At 19.6% G+C, this 20,997-nt stretch overlaps 5 protein-coding genes across 5 annotated transcripts; 3 read left to right on the top strand and 2 right to left on the bottom strand.

Moving 5' to 3' along the window:
• Positions 1–799: 799 nt before the first annotated feature.
• SRAE_X000172600 (Aldo/keto reductase subgroup family and NADP-dependent oxidoreductase domain-containing protein) lies at positions 800–1,744 on the top strand (the record flags this gene model as incomplete). The annotated part of the gene is made up of 2 exons (XM_024652218.1): positions 800–1,003; positions 1,052–1,744. The coding sequence occupies 2 exons, from the start codon at positions 800–802 to the stop codon at positions 1,742–1,744; spliced, it is 897 nt and encodes a 298-aa protein (XP_024499194.1).
• Positions 1,745–6,615: 4,871 nt separating this feature from the next.
• Positions 6,616–8,308, top strand: SRAE_X000172700 (Synaptotagmin 1; the record flags this gene model as incomplete). Its single annotated transcript, XM_024652229.1, has 4 exons — positions 6,616–6,764; positions 7,031–7,382; positions 7,430–7,483; positions 7,526–8,308. 4 exons carry the CDS (start codon positions 6,616–6,618, stop codon positions 8,306–8,308), a joined length of 1,338 nt encoding a protein of 445 aa, XP_024499195.1.
• Positions 8,309–11,051: 2,743 nt separating this feature from the next.
• SRAE_X000172750 (Hypothetical protein) lies at positions 11,052–11,285 on the top strand (the record flags this gene model as incomplete). The annotated part of the gene is made up of 1 exon (XM_024652240.1): positions 11,052–11,285. The coding sequence occupies one exon, from the start codon at positions 11,052–11,054 to the stop codon at positions 11,283–11,285; it is 234 nt and encodes a 77-aa protein (XP_024499196.1).
• A 2,126-nt stretch (positions 11,286–13,411) lies between these two features.
• SRAE_X000172800 (Protein ultraspiracle) lies at positions 13,412–15,034 on the bottom strand (the record flags this gene model as incomplete). Its single annotated transcript, XM_024652252.1, has 5 exons — positions 13,412–13,457; positions 13,508–14,540; positions 14,586–14,651; positions 14,701–14,845; positions 14,897–15,034. The coding sequence occupies 5 exons, from the start codon at positions 15,032–15,034 to the stop codon at positions 13,412–13,414; spliced, it is 1,428 nt and encodes a 475-aa protein (XP_024499197.1).
• A 27-nt stretch (positions 15,035–15,061) lies between these two features.
• Positions 15,062–19,729, bottom strand: SRAE_X000172900 (Zona pellucida domain and PAN-1 domain and Apple-like domain-containing protein; the record flags this gene model as incomplete). Its single annotated transcript, XM_024652263.1, has 5 exons — positions 15,062–15,090; positions 16,678–17,241; positions 17,298–17,914; positions 18,030–18,674; positions 18,774–19,729. The coding sequence occupies 5 exons, from the start codon at positions 19,727–19,729 to the stop codon at positions 15,062–15,064; spliced, it is 2,811 nt and encodes a 936-aa protein (XP_024499198.1).
• Positions 19,730–20,997: the final 1,268 nt, after the last annotated feature.

Here is a 20,997-nt window from a genome sequence, read left to right on the forward strand (position 1 = left end):
TGTTATGTTTAAAAAACATATTTTTTGAAATTTTAAAATTTTAAATTATTACTTCTAAGAATTCATTTAACAAATTGTTATTTAATGTTAAATTTTATACAAGAAGAATTTAAATAAATTTATCTTTAATGTATTCTTAATTTAAAAAATTGTGCTATAACTTTTTTTTAAAACATTGTTAAAAAATTATCTATTTTTTAATTAAATTTTAAAAAATAAAGCTAATCTTAATCCATATTATTTTGACATATATTAAATATCTTTACGTTATTTTTGTTTAATTCTAGAAAAATTATATTTTTTTTTATTCATAATTATTGTATTCTAAAATGTAAAAAAAATACACTGAAATAATAATAAGAAAAATTTGTATTTCTATTACTTTGTATATTTGACTTTTATGCAATATTAGTTATTTAAAAAAAAAAAATGTTTGAACACTTTTCTGTATCGACATTTTTCTAGAATGTTCGAACTGCATGTATAATTATATTAGTATAATGTTAGAGTATAAAACATTAACAACATGACAATAAAAAAGTTTTCATTTAACCACAATATAAGTGTATTTTTAATTGATTGATTTTTTTTATCTTGATAACAAAACTTTAAACGTTTAGTTAAATTTAAAAGAATTTTAATTATTCATAAATAGTTATATACCAATATTTTAATAAGAAAAATGTTTATCTAAAGGTCAAGGTTAACAGTTTTTTTTCACAATTTTACTATTGCTTATGTTATATAATATAAATATAAAAAGTTAGATTATATATTTTTAAAATTATCGTTTAGAAAAATGGTTATTTCTGATAATATTATTGGTGGTGTTCATATTTTAAATAATGGCGTCAAGATGCCTTATGTTGGATTAGGAACATATAAAATAGTTGGACAAGATGCTATAGATATTGCTGTTAAAAGTGCTTTAGCTGCTGGTTATAGAATGTTTGACACTGCAAAATATTATCATAATGAAAAAGAATTAGGATTAGCTTTTGAAGTAAGTTTTTAATTTCATTTAAAGTATATAAATCTAATATCTATTTAGAAATACTTGCCAGAATTTAATTTAAAAAGAGAAGATATTTTTATTACAACTAAATTTTGGTTATCTGAATCTGATAACTATACTGAAACACAAAAACATGTCCAAAAATCACTAGAACTTTTTAAGACAAATTATTTAGATCTTGTTTTAATTCATTACCCAAAAGCTGATGAATGTTCAAATGATGATCCTAGAAATTCTCAAAATAGAAAAGATGCTTATTTAGCATTGACAGAAATTTATAATAGTGGTGTTATTAAAGCTATTGGTGTTTCTAACTTTGAAGTTTTTCATATTGAAGATTTATTAACAGATGCTAAAGTAATGCCTGCTGTTAATCAATGTGAATTTCATCCAATGTTTACCAGACAAGATATAAGAGATTTTTGTAAAAAACATGATATATTTTTCCAAGCATTTTCATCATTAGCACGCTTTCATAATGATGTTATTAATAATACAACTATTGTTGAGATGGCAAAAAAATATGAAACAACTGTTCCATTAATTCTCCTTGCTTTTGCACTTTGCCAAAATGTTGGTATTGTACCAAAATCTCTCTCACCAGAAAGAATAGCTGAAAATATTTCTGCTACTAAAATAAAGTTGTCCCAAGTTGATATTAATACATTAAATAGTTTAAATATTAATCAACATTATATTAGATGTACTGGATGGCTTGTTAAAACATAGTTTTAATAAATCTTTTCATTTACTTAAATATTATGTCATAAATAAAACATTTTATCTTTAACTACTTTAATTAGTAAAAATAATTTATTATTAATATATTTATAAATAAATTTATATATTGCACATTATTAATAGCATTAAATAAAATTTATGGACAAATAAGTAAAAAAAAAATTAGGGTGTTTTAATCATCATTTAACAAAAAAGACTTATAGTAGCTATCTTTTTAAATTAAAGTATTGGAAAATTTTTTTTTATTATTTTATGTGGTAAAAAAAAAATATACTCAAAAATATTTTTTTTTTAACTGCATTAACACATTTCATATTTTTTCAAGTGAAAAATTAAAAAAAATATAATACTTATAAATATAAAATAACTAAAAGTATTATTTAAATTTTTAATAATTAAAGCAAAAAAAAATATAAATTAATAATAATCAAATTCAGCAATCTAATTATATCTACATATATATTTGTATTATTTTTTTTTATATATTTTATATCTTGTCTAGTTTGTACATAAAAATTGAATGTCAAACAATTATTAGACAAATTGATACATTTGGAATAGTTTTTATTTTTTTTTTAATAAATAAAAAGCTACATTTCTAATGTTATTTTTCTTATTTCTATGTTAAGTAATATTCTTTTCAATATACAATCTTTAATATTTTATATTTTTGTGTATAAAATTTTCATTTAATTACATTTTTTAGTTAGTAAATGATTTATAAAGTATCTATCAATTCTATTTCAAATTCATATTTGATTCGTTTTCAAAGTACGTGTTAATAAAAATTTCGTTTATCCATTGTTATTTAAAATAAACTTCTACTATTCATCTATAAAAATTTATACATATTTTTGTGTTATTTTAATATTATAATAAGAATTTGTAACAATTTTCTTTCATAAATAATATAGTTAAGATGTTTCTATAACTTTAGGATGTAGATATAGCTAATATCATATAATTTTTGAAACTATACAATTATATGTAATATCAAATTAGATTATCTTTAATTTCTAATCTTTTTATTTTCTTTATTTTAATTACATTTTTTATAATTAGATAATATGAATAAACTATATACAGTATACGAATAATTTGTCATTCTAAATAATAATGTATTTGTTTTATAATCCCAAGAATAAAAATATTATGTATTGTTTGATATAAAATAAATGTTAACAAAAAAAAAACTATATAAAATAGGTTTATTTTTTTTATGCCATAGTAAAATTAAAGTTCAGACTTTTTATTATTTCATATTTATTAAAAAAATTTTTTTATTTTATTATTTATTTAATAATGTTTTCTTATAAAAAATTAAAGTTTAATAATATGAAAAATACTAGTGAATTAATAAACTAGCAATCCTTATAATCTGATATTATTATATAAAATATATATTTATATTAATGTACATTTTTTTTTTTTATAAACATTTAACATTAATTTTTTTTTTGCTTTGTATATCCTTTTATGTAATATTTTTATATAGTTCAAATCAATTTTTCCTTTCAATATTAATCATATTTGATAGAATTTTTTTTTATCAATAAATTAGTATAAGCAATTTTTCTTATAAACTATAATATATTATTCTTTCTTCTTTTATTTTTTTTTTTTTTTTTGTAATCAAAATATAAATTTTCTGAGAGAATTAATATCTTCATTTTGTTAAATAATATCCTGAGATAAAGAAAATTTTAAAAACCAAACCTATTTTATATTTTCTTTATATTTCCACATCTCTACCAAAAAAGAAGTAAAAAGTTTGATATAACCACATAAATATTATAGACGGGGGAAAAAGAGCAGTAGTAAGAAATGATGGCAAAAACCTAATATTTTATCCTTAAAAAGAAAAATTTTTAAAAGGCCTAACTTTTTATATATACAATTTTTTGTTAAAAACTTATTACGAAAATTTTTAAATCTTTGTTATCCTATAGAAAATATTATTTATTGTTAAAAAGATTATTTGACATGTAATTTTAAAAGAATGTGTGTTTTAATTATCCCATTTTATTATAAATAACAATTTATATATAAATTGCTATTTAATCTTTATTTTCAATTTTATACATTTTAATATCATGACTTATATTTCTATTTCTCATTTAATACTATAATTTTCTTATTCAATATTAAAGTAAAAAAAAAAGTTATTAATTGTAAAAAGATAGTTAACTATTACATACAATAAATCTTTCAATGTATTTTTATTAAAGAAAATATTAATTATTTTGTATATTAAAAAAAGAATTTTTATGTTATATATATATGTATATGTATAAATATATACTTTTTTTTCCAATAAAAATTATATTGATATAATAAGGAAAAAAAGTTTAAAAATTATTTATCCAATATTTTAAAGACATTTATCATTTAACCACCAAAATTTTTAAAAGCAATTGAAAATATTTTAAGTATCCGTTTTATTTTAATATCTTAAATTATAGATAACTTTAATAGTTTTTATAAATAATACTTCTTCTCTTTCACCAGTAAATATTTTAATTTGCTTAAATTTATAATTTTTTTGTTATTATTTATATACAAATTTTTAAAAATTTTATAAAAGGAAGTTTATTAAAAATTTATTAAAAACTTATTTTATAATGATGGAAAAATATTATGAAAAAAAATTATATTTTAATTAATTGATCTATAATGTTTAAAAAAAAATAGTTAATTAAGTAAGATAGATTATTTTTAGAAATATAAAAAAAAAAAAGTTTTCATATTATAGTTAGTTGAGTAAGAACAAAAATAATGTATTTTCTCAAATAAAGAATTTTTAATTTTTTTTTTTTTACAATAATAACATGTAAGAAATAGTATTGTGAATCGAATTTCAACCATGTTATTTAATCTAGAAAAAAGTTTTTAATTACAATTTACCATATCTCGTTTCATTATGTTGTTATACTCACACCTTTTTCACATTTTTATTTTATATTCTCTAATTTTTCAATGTAATATTTTTGAGGAAAAATTTTTTTAAGCTAAATTAAAAATAAATGCGCACTTTTTTTGAAGTACTTTAATTTAAAAAAAAGTAATAATCATGTGTTTATTGATAAAAAATTTATCAATTTTTGATAAACATTAAAAATATATATATTATTTTTATTTTATATAACATTTAAAGTATCATCATATATTACTCTTTTTCTTTTATATATTTTCTTAATCTCACCAACTATATATATATATATATATATATATTTATTGGTAAATGGCATAAAGATAAGAATAACTTCAAATATTTTATAGTCATTGTATCTCCAAAAATATATTGAAAGTTCTAAATGATGTGTCACCGTTTTTATAATGTGGCACTTTTTTGATAATCTATCTTTTAGATATATCGGCTTTTTGCTTTCCTCAAACATACATTTTCCAATCTCCATTTTATATGTATTTTGTATTGAATAAGACCCGTCCCAACAAATATATGTTAACTCATCAGCTCGTTAGAAAATTGTAGAAATTGCCAATGTGCCTTCTCAACTGCTTTTTAAATTAAGTGAAAACATGTTTCTTATTATATATGTATATTTTTAAATAATGTAAACATTTTAATCCAGAAAAAAAATTTTTTTTTTTATTATTATGTAATTTATTAACTTTTATACTTTTAATATTATAATTTATTTCAAATTAATAATATAGGTATCTTATTATTTTATCATATTTCTTTATTTTTCTTTTAACCTAAATCATCCTTTTCTATATACATATATATATATATATTAGTTATAAACTTTTTTAAATTAACAATCTAATATCTATTATTTGTTATGTATTGAATTATTTATAAGGATAAGTTATATATTATAAAAGAACAATTTATCCATTATATTTTTATCACAACTACAATATATAAAGTTGTACAAAAAATTTTCACATTATAATAATCATTATTCATTTTTAAATGAAGATTCCACATACAAATAATTAAAGTCTAACATTTTTTTTCCCTCATTAATCATTTTCATAAAAGCTATTGTTAACTGATGCGCGTCATGTTTTTTTTTTTTTAAGTTAAAATAATAATTATAAATATCTATTAGAATAATATTATAATAAAAAAAATTTCACCATTTATTTTTAAAGGAAACACTTTAATTTCAACTTAATAACAACATTACTTTATAGTTAATTTATTGCAAAAGATTCATCATAACAATTTAATTTCTATTACTTTTTATCATTTAATTTTAAAAAGTTTGTCATTTAAATATAAAAAGATAATTTCTGTTTTATTTTCATAATCTATGTAATATTTTATTGTTTTTTTTTTAAATAACATTCAATTACATTTAATATATTTAATTTTTTTTTCCTATAATTACTGATTTAAAAATTATATGTGCCAAAAAATAAACTATATTTATAAAAAAGTATATTTTTAAGTTAAATGTACTTTAGTATAATTTTATACCAATATAAATATATATATATTTTATTTAGTAATGTTTTAAAACTTTCTAAATATAAAATTTGACATCTAAATGTATAAATTTTTAGACAATATTTATTTGATATTTATTAAACTTCAAAAACAGATCTAGGTAATAATTATATTAATATTTTATATATAAATAAATTTTTTAGTTATTGTATATTTATAGATTTATATATATTACTTGCTAAATTAACTAATATAATATTAATAATATTATTTTTTTTTAGATATATTTTATTGCTAATAGTTACAATTTACATAAAGAAAAATATTTTATTTTGTGACGTATTATTTTAAATCTATAAATATTATTTTGTTGCCATAATTCTTTCAAAGTATAGCTGATATTTTCATTTATTTGTATTTATTTATCTATTACAGAAATATGGTACAAATTCATGATTTTCAGGAGGATGAGGAACTAATTCCTGATGTTTCACAAGAAATGTTACCTGATGATGTACCAACACAAACAATATTGCCATCAACAACAACAACAGAAATCCCTATAACGACAACTACTGTTAATGCTATGTATGTTTTAAGTTATATTCTTTTGATATAAAATATTATTATAATATGTATTATATTTATAAATAAAAATATAATATAAAAAAATTATAAAAAAAAAAACAAACTTTTTATTTAAATTTTTTTTTTGAATGTCAATTTATTTGATGTATAAGTTATCATATAATTCAATATAAAAATCACCAATAATATTTGTGCAAGATTAAAAATCATTAGTTATATATAATTTAAATATGCCATTAACTTTTGTTAATGTATTCAATTTTTAGAACATCTACTAAAGAGACTGTTGGAAAATTTGTTATGGATAAAGCATTGGACTTAAAAGATAAAGTTAAAGAAAAAGTTTTAGCGCAAACTGGAATGGGAGAATGGGGATTTGTATTTTTTGGAATAATTTGCTTACTTATTGTATTAGGAGTTGCATTTTTATGTATCCGTAAAATATTTGGAAAAAAAAGACATGGTGAAAAAAATAAAAAAGGTTTAAAAGGCTTATTTGGTAAAGGTGGAAAACAAGATGATATTGGAGCACAGGCAAATAAACTTGTTGCTGATTTAGATGCATTAGAAGAAAATATGGAACAAAATGAAAAAGAACAGGCACAAGAAAAAGAGGAGGTATTTCTATTATAAATTAATATATTTTTATATTATATTATTTATAGTTAAAATTAGGAAGAATACAGTATAAATTAGATTATGACTTCCAACAAAATCAGGTTTGTTATATTTTAAAATATTTTGTATAATGATTAATTTAGTTGTCAGTTACCGTAATTCAAGCAGAAGATTTGCCTGGTATGGACATGAGTGGAACATCAGATCCATATGTCAAATTATATCTTATGCCAGAGAAAAAAAAGAAGGTTGAAACAAAAGTGCATAGAAAAACTTTAAATCCTGTATTTAATGAAACATTTATATTTAAAGTACCATTTAATGAAATTGGAAATAAAACACTTGTTTTTGCAGTTTATGATTTTGATCGTTTTTCAAAGCATGACCAAATTGGGCAAGTTTTACTTCCTTTAGGAAAAATTGATCTTGGTGCTGTTATTGAAGAATGGAAAGATATTCAACCACCACCAGATGATAAAGAAGCAGAAAAAAGTTTAGGAGATATATGTTTTTCACTTCGTTATGTTCCAACAGCAGGAAAATTAACTGTTGTAGTATTGGAAGCAAAAAATCTTAAAAAAATGGATGTTGGTGGTTTATCTGATCCATATGTTAAAATAGTTCTTATGCAAGGTGGTAAAAGACTTAAAAAAAAGAAAACATCTATTAAAAAATGTACTTTAAATCCATATTATAATGAATCATTTTCATTTGAAGTGCCATTTGAACAGATTCAAAAAGTTTCACTTATGATAACTGTCATGGATTATGACAAACTTGGCTCAAATGACGCAATTGGAAGATGTATGCTTGGTTGTGGTGCAACAGGTGCAGAATTACGTCATTGGATGGATATGTTAGCAAGTCCTAGACGTCCAATAGCACAATGGCATACACTTGGACCAGTTGAAGAAGATGGGAAATAAATTTTTCTCATCTTACCTTATAAATATCAATAAAAACTTCTCTTACTTTATAAATTCACTAAATTTTTTTTATTATTATACTATAGTTTCTAGACAAATATTATTTTTTTTTTAAAAATTATTTTACATGCAACATCATTTATTGGCTATGTATGATCCTTTAACTTTTTTTTTTTTAAATCCTCGCAAATACTATGGATTGTTGATAGAAGTGTTTATTTTAGTTACTGCGAAATATTTTGAATGAAAATTATAAACCTTCTTATGGCATAGTATATTATATGATTTATGAAAACAGAGGTTAGCTGGTGGAAAAACCAAGATGAAATACGTATTTCTATATACTTTGACGTTACACAATTCTAACAATTATTCCTTAATTTGTGTTTCTATTATAAATTTAACAATTTTAGTTTATGAATGGCATTAATAAAATTTTACGAAATTGATAATATTATGTTATTTTATTGTTAAAAAAAATTTAATTAAAAAATTGGCATTTTTAGTACTTCATATAATTAATATCAAAATATATTTTTTAAATATCTATTAATATTTCTAACAAATTTCACACAATAATTTATTTAAAATTGTTTTTTAGATAAAAATAATAATATAAAATAACAGATAAATAATTATAGTTAATTTGGTTATTAATAAATATTATTTCATAATAAAAAAATATTGAAGTATTTTCTTGTGATAACATTTTAAATTATTTTTATTATTTATGAAATACTAATGATATATTTTCAGTAATAAATATATTTCATCATATTAAAAAAATTCACTATATTTTATACATTCAAATTTATTACTAAGAGTTTTATTTTAAAGTATTTTAATTACATATTTTGTTCTTCAAAAAGTCATAATAAAACAAAATCTTTTATTTACTTTTGACAATTGTAAAAAAAAACCAACTTTGTTATATATGAAAATGTATAATATATAAAAAATTAAACTTTATAATTTCCTAATAAATTACTCTAGCAAATCAAAATACTGTGATAAAAAATTTTTCTTCCATTAAAGTTATTGTCGATAAAAATAAAAATTTTAAAAAAAAAAGTACTAATAAAAAGTTGCATAAAATTAATTTAAAGAATAAAATATTTTTCTATGATTTATTATAAAAATCTCAAATAACAATGACATTTTAGAAAGAAGTTTAATTACTTGATAAAAAATATTGTATTACCTTTTTTGATTTAATATTTTACCAACAGTTTTAAGTTTTTAAAATAAAAGGAAATATATTTAAAATTCTTTTATATAAACGAGATAGAGTATGTTAAGCAATTGTGTATTTTCATATTTAAATTACATATTTTTAATTTTTTTTTGAATTACATTAAATTATTTTCAACTAAATAACCAAACTATGCATAAAAATATTTTTCACCAAAATATAATTACTATGACAATATATGCCATTTTCATTGATATAAATTTTCTTTTTAACCTGTGTCATTATACCTGATGCATTTGAATTGTTATACAATGTAAATGGAAGACATATTAAATTTATAAAATATTCATTTATGTTATTTTAGCTTAGATAAATTAATTTTATAACTCTTAAAATAAAAATTCAAGAGAAAAAAAATTTTTTGAAGTCAAGTGATAATTGTTATATGATATGTAATAAATGTATTAAGATAAATGTAAGAAAAACAATTTTTTGAATGAAACGAAGCAACATATTTTTTAAAATTATTTTAATTTTATTATGAACATTAAACATTAAATGATGTATTTGATAAAATTATTGACAATATCATTAAAAATACAAATTCATACAAATATTTTTAATAAAAAATAAATTTATTTAACTTGTTTAATTATATTTCTACACAATGAAAAAATTTTTTCATAAAAATCAACATTTTTTTCTCTATTTCCTATTTTTTTTTTTTCATAATAATAATTAAAATATTTTTTATGAGTAAAATTATACCATTCATCTTTTTTTATTAATTGATGAAAAAAATGGCATTTGATATTTAAAAAAAAGTATGTCAATATAAAATATTCTATCATTTATTCATTTGTACTTTTAATCAATAAGCTATTTTAAGCTAATTTATATTTTGGAGTACATTTTATATAATGTAAAAACTTTTTATTTATAAAGTAATTCACAACAAAAAAGATGTTATATGATAAATTTATATTATTGAAATTATTTCGGAAATTTTGAAAAAATAATTTTGTATTTTTTTCATTAGCAAATATAAAAATAATCTTTTAAAGTACATTAAAAAAATTAGCAAGCAAATTACTAAATATATAAAACAAAAATCAATTTAAAAAATTATTAAATACTCATACAACAACATAAAACAAATGTAAAAGCTTCCAAAATAATTCATTTATAAACATTTTATTTTCTAAATTTATATCTTTCTAACATTGCAACATTGAAATTAAAAGTTTATTGTTTTATCTAAAGTGTGATTTATCTATAACAAAATTTTAAAATAACAATATTATTAAAAACGTCATGTGATAAGGATTAATTTTTACATTAAACGTTTTAATTTTTTTTTGAGTAAAATTTTTGGATTTTTCCTGTTTTTCATTCAAATATTTTGAATATAAATGAAATACAAAAATATAATTTTAAAAATAACATTTACTAACATTTTATAAATTTTTATTTTAATAAGTTTTAAAATTTTAGTTCTTAAATTTATGTTAATTTTTATTTATAGATCTATTTTTTAAAATTAGTGTAAAAATGGATGATGATGATTGGGTTGATTCATATGAAAATTCAAAAATAGATAAAAAAAATAATACAACAAATGAACTATCGAGATATTTTACTTTTCTAATAACATCTCCAATTATAACAAACGGCGATAATTTTTTTTTTGAAAATAAAGAAGAAAATTTTGATGAGATAGAAGAAGAAGATCCAGTTTCAGATATTATACCTACAATAAATATGTTATATATAATTTTTAATTAATTTTCTATACTTTAATTATATTAAAAATGATATAGATAAAATATATAATTACTTAAAATATAAAACTTTGATAAATATTTATTTTTTAATCTTTCACATTTGAAATCTTTTAATCCTTATTATTTTTAATCTATTTCTATTTGAAATTATTAAAGTTTGTTTTAATTATGTTTTGAAAAAGTATCCATTTGTTTATATTTATTTTATTGTTTAAATATGATTTTTAAAAAGGTAGAAGATCATTTTTAGATTATTCTAAATATTATGACTATTTTTCTTTAAAGTCTATTAACATCATTATTTTTGACAAAATAAAATTTTAAACTAAACTATATGTGTACAGTTAATAGTTTTATAACTAAATGTTATCTCAGGAAACTTCAATACATTAAATTATTATAAAGTCATAAATCAAATATTTGTTAATAAATTATTTTTGTCTTGTTTAAAATCAGATCAATTTTCCATGTTTATGAAACTTTAGAAAATACTGCTTATAGCACTTTATTTTATTAATTTATTTTTAAAATTAGTTATCAAAGTTTGTTAAATTTGACTACAAAAAATATATCTTATATATTTTATTTTCAAACAGTATGGCTAGTATTTTATTTTATTGTTTTTAAATTTCTTTTAATATTTTTTTATCAAATTTTTAATGTGAATCTTAAGTATTGTTTTAAAAACATTTTTAAATTTTTGTCAAAAAAGTTTAAGATCACTTGAATCTAATATAAAACGAAAAACTTGTACTTAACAAAATATAATATGTTTTGCATAACTTTGTTTTAGTTTATTTTCCTGTTTTTTTTTTATATTTCATTCTATATTTATCTTTAATAAGTTGTTGGAGAAAAAAAAATGATCTATTTTTAGAACTGTTAAGGGAAATAACTAAAGAATACAAAAAGAGTATATATTTATAATTTTTGAATAAAATATAATAAATTTTACTCAAGTAAAAATATTTTATCCTTTTTTACGTTAAAAAATTATGAATCCGGTTGGAAAAAAGTTATGAAAATTTTATTTTTAAATAGTTTAGTTATATTTTTTTTTCTATAAAAAACTAAAAAATTTATAAGAAGTAATATGCATTAGAATTTATTTTTTTTAAACAATTAAACACTCAAAGTATGTTTTAAATGATATAATAATGATTAATCTTTGAATAGTAAAAAATGATTTTTTAATCTTTAAAATAAACTTTTTAAAACTGTTGTATATCCTTAATGGTAAAAGTTTTTAAAACAGCTAATAGGTAAATAAGAAATAATTTTGGAAAAAAAAGTTGATTGGTTTGATAAAAATTTTAATTTTCTATTAAATAACGATAAAATCAACCAGCAGATAGAAAATCAGCTAAAAAACTACAATAGTAAAAAAATAACTTTGTTTTTTCAAAAAAATTAGAAAATTTAAATTTCAGAGTTGAAAGTTTATTAAACAAAGTTAATTTTTTTGAATATAATTGCACTGTAGTGTTATAAAGTATTTATTTTATAATTAGATTGACTATAATTCTAAATATTCATTTGTAAATTTCAAAAATGTGAAAAAATTTTTAATACTGTTTATACATATAAATTAATAAAATGATTCTATTACAAATTTGATAAATGCTTCTACAATATAATTTACATTCAAACAACACAAAATGCATATTAAAAAGTTATTATAATTTTAACAATTTACTACCAATAATATTTTAAATATAATTAAACATGTTAATGATAGACACATTTAAAAGTGACGTAAATTTTACAATTTAATTATCTATTTTAATATTTTTTTTTGTTACACATTATTAATGATTATATCTAAACTTTACATTTCTACCGGCAATTACTATTTATAGCAAAGGAAATAACACTTAAAAAATCTGTTTGATGAATTAAATTTATTGATTAAACTATTTAAAAATTTCAAAACAAATGTAAAAAAATTGAATTAGTATATAAAAAATATTTCATAAAAAAAAATTAAATTTTTAAATTACATACATGATAAAAAATTACTGATAAATAGACGAAGGTCTTCATAAAAAAATAGAATTTTTTACCAACTCCTTATTGTCTTTTATTTATATTAAACATTTATTTTGGACAATAAGGTAACTCCGTCAGTCAACTGACCCCAATCTCCATTTGCGGCATGCTGATTTGATATTGTCTAGAAAAACAAATTAAAAAATTAAAAAATTCTGATATTTAAATGCTTACTTCAAATCGCTTTTGCAAAGTATGTCTTGAACTCCATTTTTTCCAAATATGTCGCCAAACAATTCAATAAACAAAAGATCAATTTTATGATTGCCAAATGATTGAAAAATTTTTATATGATCTACAATATCACGTGCTGAAAGTGATATTGTACCTAAAAGTGAAAGTAGTGATGCAAATCTATTCGCCGCTTTTCCAATATTTCCACAATAATTGTAACATTCATTATATAATAAACTTTCAATATTTTCTCTAAATGTTGTTACTTCAATTAATGTTTCATCATTCTTTTCATTAACTGGTGACTGAAGAACAATTAATGCTTTAAGTAGAACAAATTCATTTTCAGTAATTTTTAGCTTAGCAATTGAAGGTGACAATTTTTCAAGAATATTATTAACAATATTATTATTAATCCAAATATTTGGAGCAATTAATTCATGTTTTGAAACTGTTATTCCATTTGGTAAACATAAAAGGCTTTTATCATTTGTAGCTTTACATGAATTAAATACTATATCAATTATAGTAAGTGATGGAAATGTTGTTCTTAAAATATCAACAGCATTTTCATATGAAATTTGTTTAATCCATGGATTAATTCCTTGAATCCAATCTATAGCCATAACAAGACTAGTTTTTCCACTAAAATTAAGTTCATCTGTCTTTGCAGCTCTTAATTTTACACAATAGTTACTTGGTAGACGAAAATAATTCAAAAGACCTGGATTTTCAAAAATTTCTTTTAATGTTAAAATTTTATCATTTACAGAATTTTCGTTATTTCCATTCTCAATCATTCTTTTTAAATATAACAATTGTTCAAGGTAATCACTTTTTTCATATTTTAATACACCTTGAAATATTTGATGAGTTATATTTTCAGACATTTCATTATCAATATTATTATAACTTAACGGCGAAGTATTTTCTTGCTTTATTATTTCATCGTTTCTATTGTAAACATTTTTTTTATCTATTTCTTTTCTTTGATTCTTGGTTGTATAATTTTTATTATAAACTGATCGTACAGCTAAATATTATATATAATATTATACCTTTAATTTTTAATACTTACATTCAACTTGCATACCAACAACCAAACATCTTTGAAATCTACAATATCTACATGCACTTCTTCTATCTAAAAATAAATAAATATAATATTATCTAGTTTAAATTAAAAAACTTACTAATTCTTATGTCACAATTTTTATTATATCGACATTTATATTCAGTTCCAGATTTTACAGATCTCCAAAAGAAACATTTACAACCATGGCAGGCTGCAACACCATAATAATAGTGACTACATGCACGATCACCACAAACTACACACTAAAATAATAATAAAAAAAATTAATAAAATTAAGTTTTAAATTCACTTACTACCTCAGGGAATGATTCATCATTCGGTGAAAACTTTTCAGAAGAATTTTTGTCAATTCCATTTAAGTTCCGAACTTTAGATTTTGAAGGAACCGATTCAGAACGTTGATTACTTGGAGGTCTAGCACCTGAAGCCATTTTCCTTTTTCTTTAATAAAATAACAATTAAGCAAAATCAAAATAGAACGCAGTTTCTATAAAAAAAAAATTTTTTTTTTTAATTATATAAAAGTAAAAAATTAAAAATATAAAAAGAGTAAAAGTATTTTTGTAAAAAATAGTAATAATATTAAAGTCATATGAATAAAAAAAAATTTTTTTTTTGTCACATAAAAAATAATTAAGTGTATTAGTAATAAAAATTGGTGTAAATATTAAAGTTTTATATAAAAGAAAATTATGTATTTAAAAGTTGCTGTATATTTTTTGTTAAAATATGTGTATATATATATTGTATGATATATGAAAAAATAGAAACTGACACGGTTTAAATATAATTTAATATACATAAATGGCTATGAAACATATACTTCAACCTTTTTAACTGTAACAAATATATTATATTACCTATAATAAATTCTAATTGTAAAAATAAAAATCGGAAAATCATAAAATATATAAAATGTTGGTATATATTACCATAAAAATTTAGTTATTTGATTTTTGTTTTTAATATTATTCAAGGTATCACTCCTTTATAAAGTAATACTATTATTCTGTATATTAGATAGTAATTTAAATATCTATTCAAAAGAAGAGAATCTTTATGATGAAAACTAAATAACGATAATAATGAAAAACGTTAAAAAAAAAAGAAATAACTTAATAATAATAATACATACATATATATATTATTTTATTTATATGTCACGTTCTATAATAAGTAAATTTAAAGCATATTAATTATTTCCGGTTAAAACACTACTCATTTTTTTTAAATATTTTAATTTCTCTTTACTAATATTATATATTAGCTAAATAATTTGTTTGATATTATTAAAAAAAATAAAATAAATAATATTATTATAATTTTAAATCTATTATATTATAATTGTTCTAAATATATGTCTATTTTTGGGAATAACTTTTTAGTTTGTTTAGATTATTTAACGGGATTAAAACTAGAATGTAAATTTTTATGATGTCATTTAAATTCAAAAATCTATTAATTTTTTATATTTATTATTTTCATGAATAATATGTTATATAAGCAAAATAATAATAATATTGAAATATAAAGATAATAAATTTTTCTTACTATTTCTTTTACAATACTTTTTAATGTCTTAAAAATTAAATATATTTGTTAACAATTTGTAAACTAATAAAAATGTGTAGTTTGAAAAATTAAAATTATTTCATCTACTAATAAAATATTTATTTTACTTAAAAATAGAAAAATAATCTATTACTACAGTATCAGTTATTCAAAGAGATACTTTAAAAAAATTATTGGTCTTTTACATTTCCTTTTGTAGACATTTAATTTCATTGAATTTTATTATCTATCAAAGTCGTAAAAACAAAATAATTAAAAGAAATTCCATAATTTCTAACCTTGAAAATTTTCTAAATATATCTATTCTAATTTTAACCAATAAAATTATTAGATGTTTTTTTTTTTATCATATTTCTATAACATTTTTTTTTTCAAATAAAATAAATAGTTAGACAGATTAATAATAGTAAAAGTAAAGTTTAATTGCAAATTTATATGTACATAAAAATAAAACATACGATAATTATTAAAAAAAAAAAGTTTATAAAATATTTTTATTTACCAAAGAAATTATCAGGTACATCTCCAGTTTTTACATAATATTTTAACTCTTCTTCTGAATTAACAACTATAAGTCTTTTCCTAACAACATGATCTCCACCAATTGCGACAAGCTGCTGTTGTAATACTGCATTCATTCTATCTGTTGATATTGGTAATGTATCATTAGCCAAATTTAATTGTTGTTGTAAGTATGGATTAGCTGCTAAAGCAGCACGTATCTCTTCTAAACTTAAGTATCTTTTAGCCCTATTTTTAAACATATTTGATAATATATCATGAGATGATGAATTTGGGCATCCTTCAACTGAATTACATACATTGATAGGACACTCTGCAAATGGACAAATTCTTATTAAACATGTATACTGTACTTGTGCTGTTGTTTGATAACGAAAAGCTTCAACAGTAACACGAACACCATAATCTGTATTTTGTGGTGGACATACCAATCCAACATGATCAGCTTGACAACCATCTTTTATAATTGCTAATGGTTCTTTTTCCCAATCATATAATGAACCTATTGGTTCAACTTGACATCCAGTTATTGACATATAAGCTGCTAAAAATAATAATTAATAAAAAAGTTTTTCATTTTTTTAAATTTTAAAAACATACGTGATATTGCATAATATGGTGTAAAACTTAATGTAATACGTGATCCAACAACAACTGCCTCAATTGGTTGTCCATTATGAAATATTTCAAATGTTACAGGATCTTTTTTTGATCCACTTTTAATAACCTCTTCTAAATCAACATTTTTTTCTGTTGTTTCTTGAGGATTTTTTGTACTTTTTTCATTTACTATTTTTACATTTGTTGATGTTGTTAATTTTGTTGTAGTAATTTCTTTTGTTGTTGTAGTTGTTAATTTTTTTGTGGTCATTGTTACTTTAGATGTTTCTGTTGTTTTAAGTGGCACAGTTGATGATGTTATTTCTTCTTCAATTGCCTCAGGAATATTTGAAATTTTTCTTGTTTTTTGTGTAGTTGTAGAATATTGTGTAGTTGTTACTGTTGGAATGGTATTTGTTGTAGTAGTAGTAGTAGTAGTAGTACTTATTGTTGATAGCAAAGTTGGTGTTGTCGTTGATGAAGTAGTTGTTAAGGTTTCTTTTATTGTTCCTAATGAATTTGTTATCTTTTCATTTTTTATAATTGAATTTTGTTGTGGTGTACCAGTTTTTACAGCAATTGTATTTGAATTTGGGAATGATATATGAGCAGTGATACTAAAAATAAAACAAAAAAAAATTTAAATAAATAATAATAAATAAAATAAAAAATTAATTTGAGCAAAAAAATGTAAAAAAAAAAAAAGCGACTAATGTGTTAACATAAACGAACTTAGAAAACTCTTTAAATTGATTATATTGTTTAACATTGTCTGGATGTATAGTAATATGACTAATACTATTACTAGAATCAATTAATTTTTCATGCTCAACAATCTTTTTAATAGGTGCTGTAATTAATTCAATTCCTATTGTAGATGTTTGTAATCTTGGTTCTTTATTTCTTCTATCAATTCCATATGAATATATTTTTGATTGATATTTTCTTGTTATGGGTGACATTATTAATGGTGATATTGTTGTTCCATAAATTGGAACAAGACCACGTTTTGTAGAATTTTTTATTATATATTTAACTGATGTAAGTTTTTTAACAGTAGTTGAAGGATATGTTGTTCTTGTAATAAATTCTTTATTAATATCACTATTTTCATGATCATTTAATGGTGATATTTTACCTGCATTTTCAGGTAAATCTTCACCTGAACCTTCTTCATTAATATATGGTTCATAATTAGATAATTTTTTGTTAGTAACAAAAAAATTAGTCTCATGATCATCAGGAATTGTTGTATATTTTGGAAAAAGTGTTAATTGTGGTGTTATATGATTAGAAGTTTTTGGTGGAGCTGTTACAAGACTTGATGAATTTAGTCTTTTTAATATGTTAGTATTTGCTGTTATATTATTTTTTAAGCTATAAACATAAGACAAACATAAAACATATTTTAACGAAAGACATATACATTTTTATAAAAAATAATTTATATAAATATTTTTTTTTAATTTAACTAACCTGTCAGGTGAAATAAATCCATCTTCATTACTTTCTGATCCCATATTTTCATAAATAGTACACCTTGCTTGAAATGTTAAATCATCAGGTGTAATAAAATAAAGTGGTTCAACACCATCAGTTGATAAAACTACTTCAAGAATCATTTCTTTACCTTTAAATCTTATTGAATCACTACAATTTTTAGATATTGTTGGATATTCAAAAAGATATTCAAAATTTGTTTCTTCTTTTGGTTCAATTTTACATGTAAAAAAATCATATAAACCATATAATGCTCCTGTATATGGTAATTTTGAATCAACTTTAACTCTAATACCATTTTCCTCACATTTATAATCAAAATTAAATGATTCAGAAATATTAAAACAATTATTTTCATAGTAATCAACTCTAAAATTAGGATTGTTATTTAATTTTATCATTGCTGGTTTTGATAATTGATTTTGTGATGATAATGAACATCCACCACTTGTTCTATTAAATGTAACTGATCTACATATATAATCATTTTGATTTAAACATTCTGCTAAACAATCTTCTAAAGTACTACTTATTATATACTTTTGTATTTCACTTCCTGCCATATAACGATCTGAGAGAAAATTAAATGCATAATCACCAGAACAAACTCTATTTGATTTAATACAATATTTCCAATAAAATGAATATCTATCATCAGCTTCTATATAACCATCCAATATTTGACTTTGATCTTTTTGAAATAATTGACAATGTGAACTATATTGGTTTGGACCAACTCTATGATTAAATGATGAACATTCTTGAAATGATCCTTTTCTAACAGGATTTTCTTCATTAGTACATGCTCCTTTACATGTTGTAAATGGAAATGTTCCTTCAGTTGTTGGTGGAACAGTTAATCTTACTCGTGGCCAACGAACATATATAGGTTTACATTTTTGATTTAATACAATTCCATTTATAGGAAACATTAATAAAAGATATATACCAAAAAATATTTTAAAAAATATAGCCATTTTGTTATGAATATTAATTGTAGGTAAAAATTAATAAATATCTATAAATGATATTATAATATATTAAAAATTATTTAAATTTAAAGTATCATAATAGAGTAGTATATTTTTATTAAATTCGGTCGAGAGGAATGGGAAGCAAATAAAAATCTTATAAATTGTAAAGATATTATATATATAAATATCCACTTCTTTAATTTAATATTTTGATCTCACGATTTACATGTACTAATGCCATAAATAATTTATTTATTTTACCCTTTTAATATTATAAAGTATTTGATGTATCATAATAGCCTTCTTGTATTTTAATAGACATGTATAAATTGAATTATCACCTAATAATAACTATCTAATTATTAAATCTTATTTATTTAATATCACGAATACATTTATATACAGATATATACAGATATATATATATTAAAAAGATATAAACTAAAAACAATTTTTATATATATATGAATCTTTTGGTCATTTTTATTGTAAATACTATGATTGATGATGGGTAATTGAAGATTATCAATTCAACATATTAAAATTATATAGTGAGCACACTTTAACATGATATCATTGATATGTTACACTAAATATAGATATATAATTTAAAAAGTTGGTCATTAAATAAACCATTTGTAGATATATAAAACTTTTTTTTTATACAATAATAATATTATTTTTTTAAAAAAAGTCAAATTAAATATTTTATCACTCAGTTATTTTAAAATAAAATAATATTTTAATAAATAAATAAAAAAAATTTAGGACAATATATATAAAATAAAATTTTTAATTTAAAAAAAAAAAAACTATTTTATTAAAATGTTAAACTTTTACAATGCCATAACTATAAATAGGCATATAACTTTGATATAATAATAGATATTTATATATATATATATTAAATTGAATACAACTATTTAGTCATTTCTTCAAGAGGTTAAGGTTAAACATTGTCTATCACTTTTTAGTGCATCATCAGCTTATTTCTTTTTAACAATTTTATTATATTCTTATATTTTATAATCAAAATAAAAGCAATGATGTGTAAAAAAGTATTAAAAAAAAAGATCTTATAATATAATATAAATAATTATTTTACTTAAAAAAGAAAATATTTCTTTTATTTCTTATAGTAAAAAGTATTATTATGATGTAAGCTTCTTAAAAAAATAATAAGCAATAGTATAAATACTTAAAATATAACTTGTATATAAGGTCAT

Source organism: Strongyloides ratti, scaffold srae_chrx_scaffold0000002, assembly GCF_001040885.1.
Source record: "Strongyloides ratti genome assembly S_ratti_ED321, scaffold srae_chrx_scaffold0000002".
NCBI lineage: Eukaryota > Metazoa > Nematoda > Chromadorea > Rhabditida > Strongyloididae > Strongyloides > Strongyloides ratti.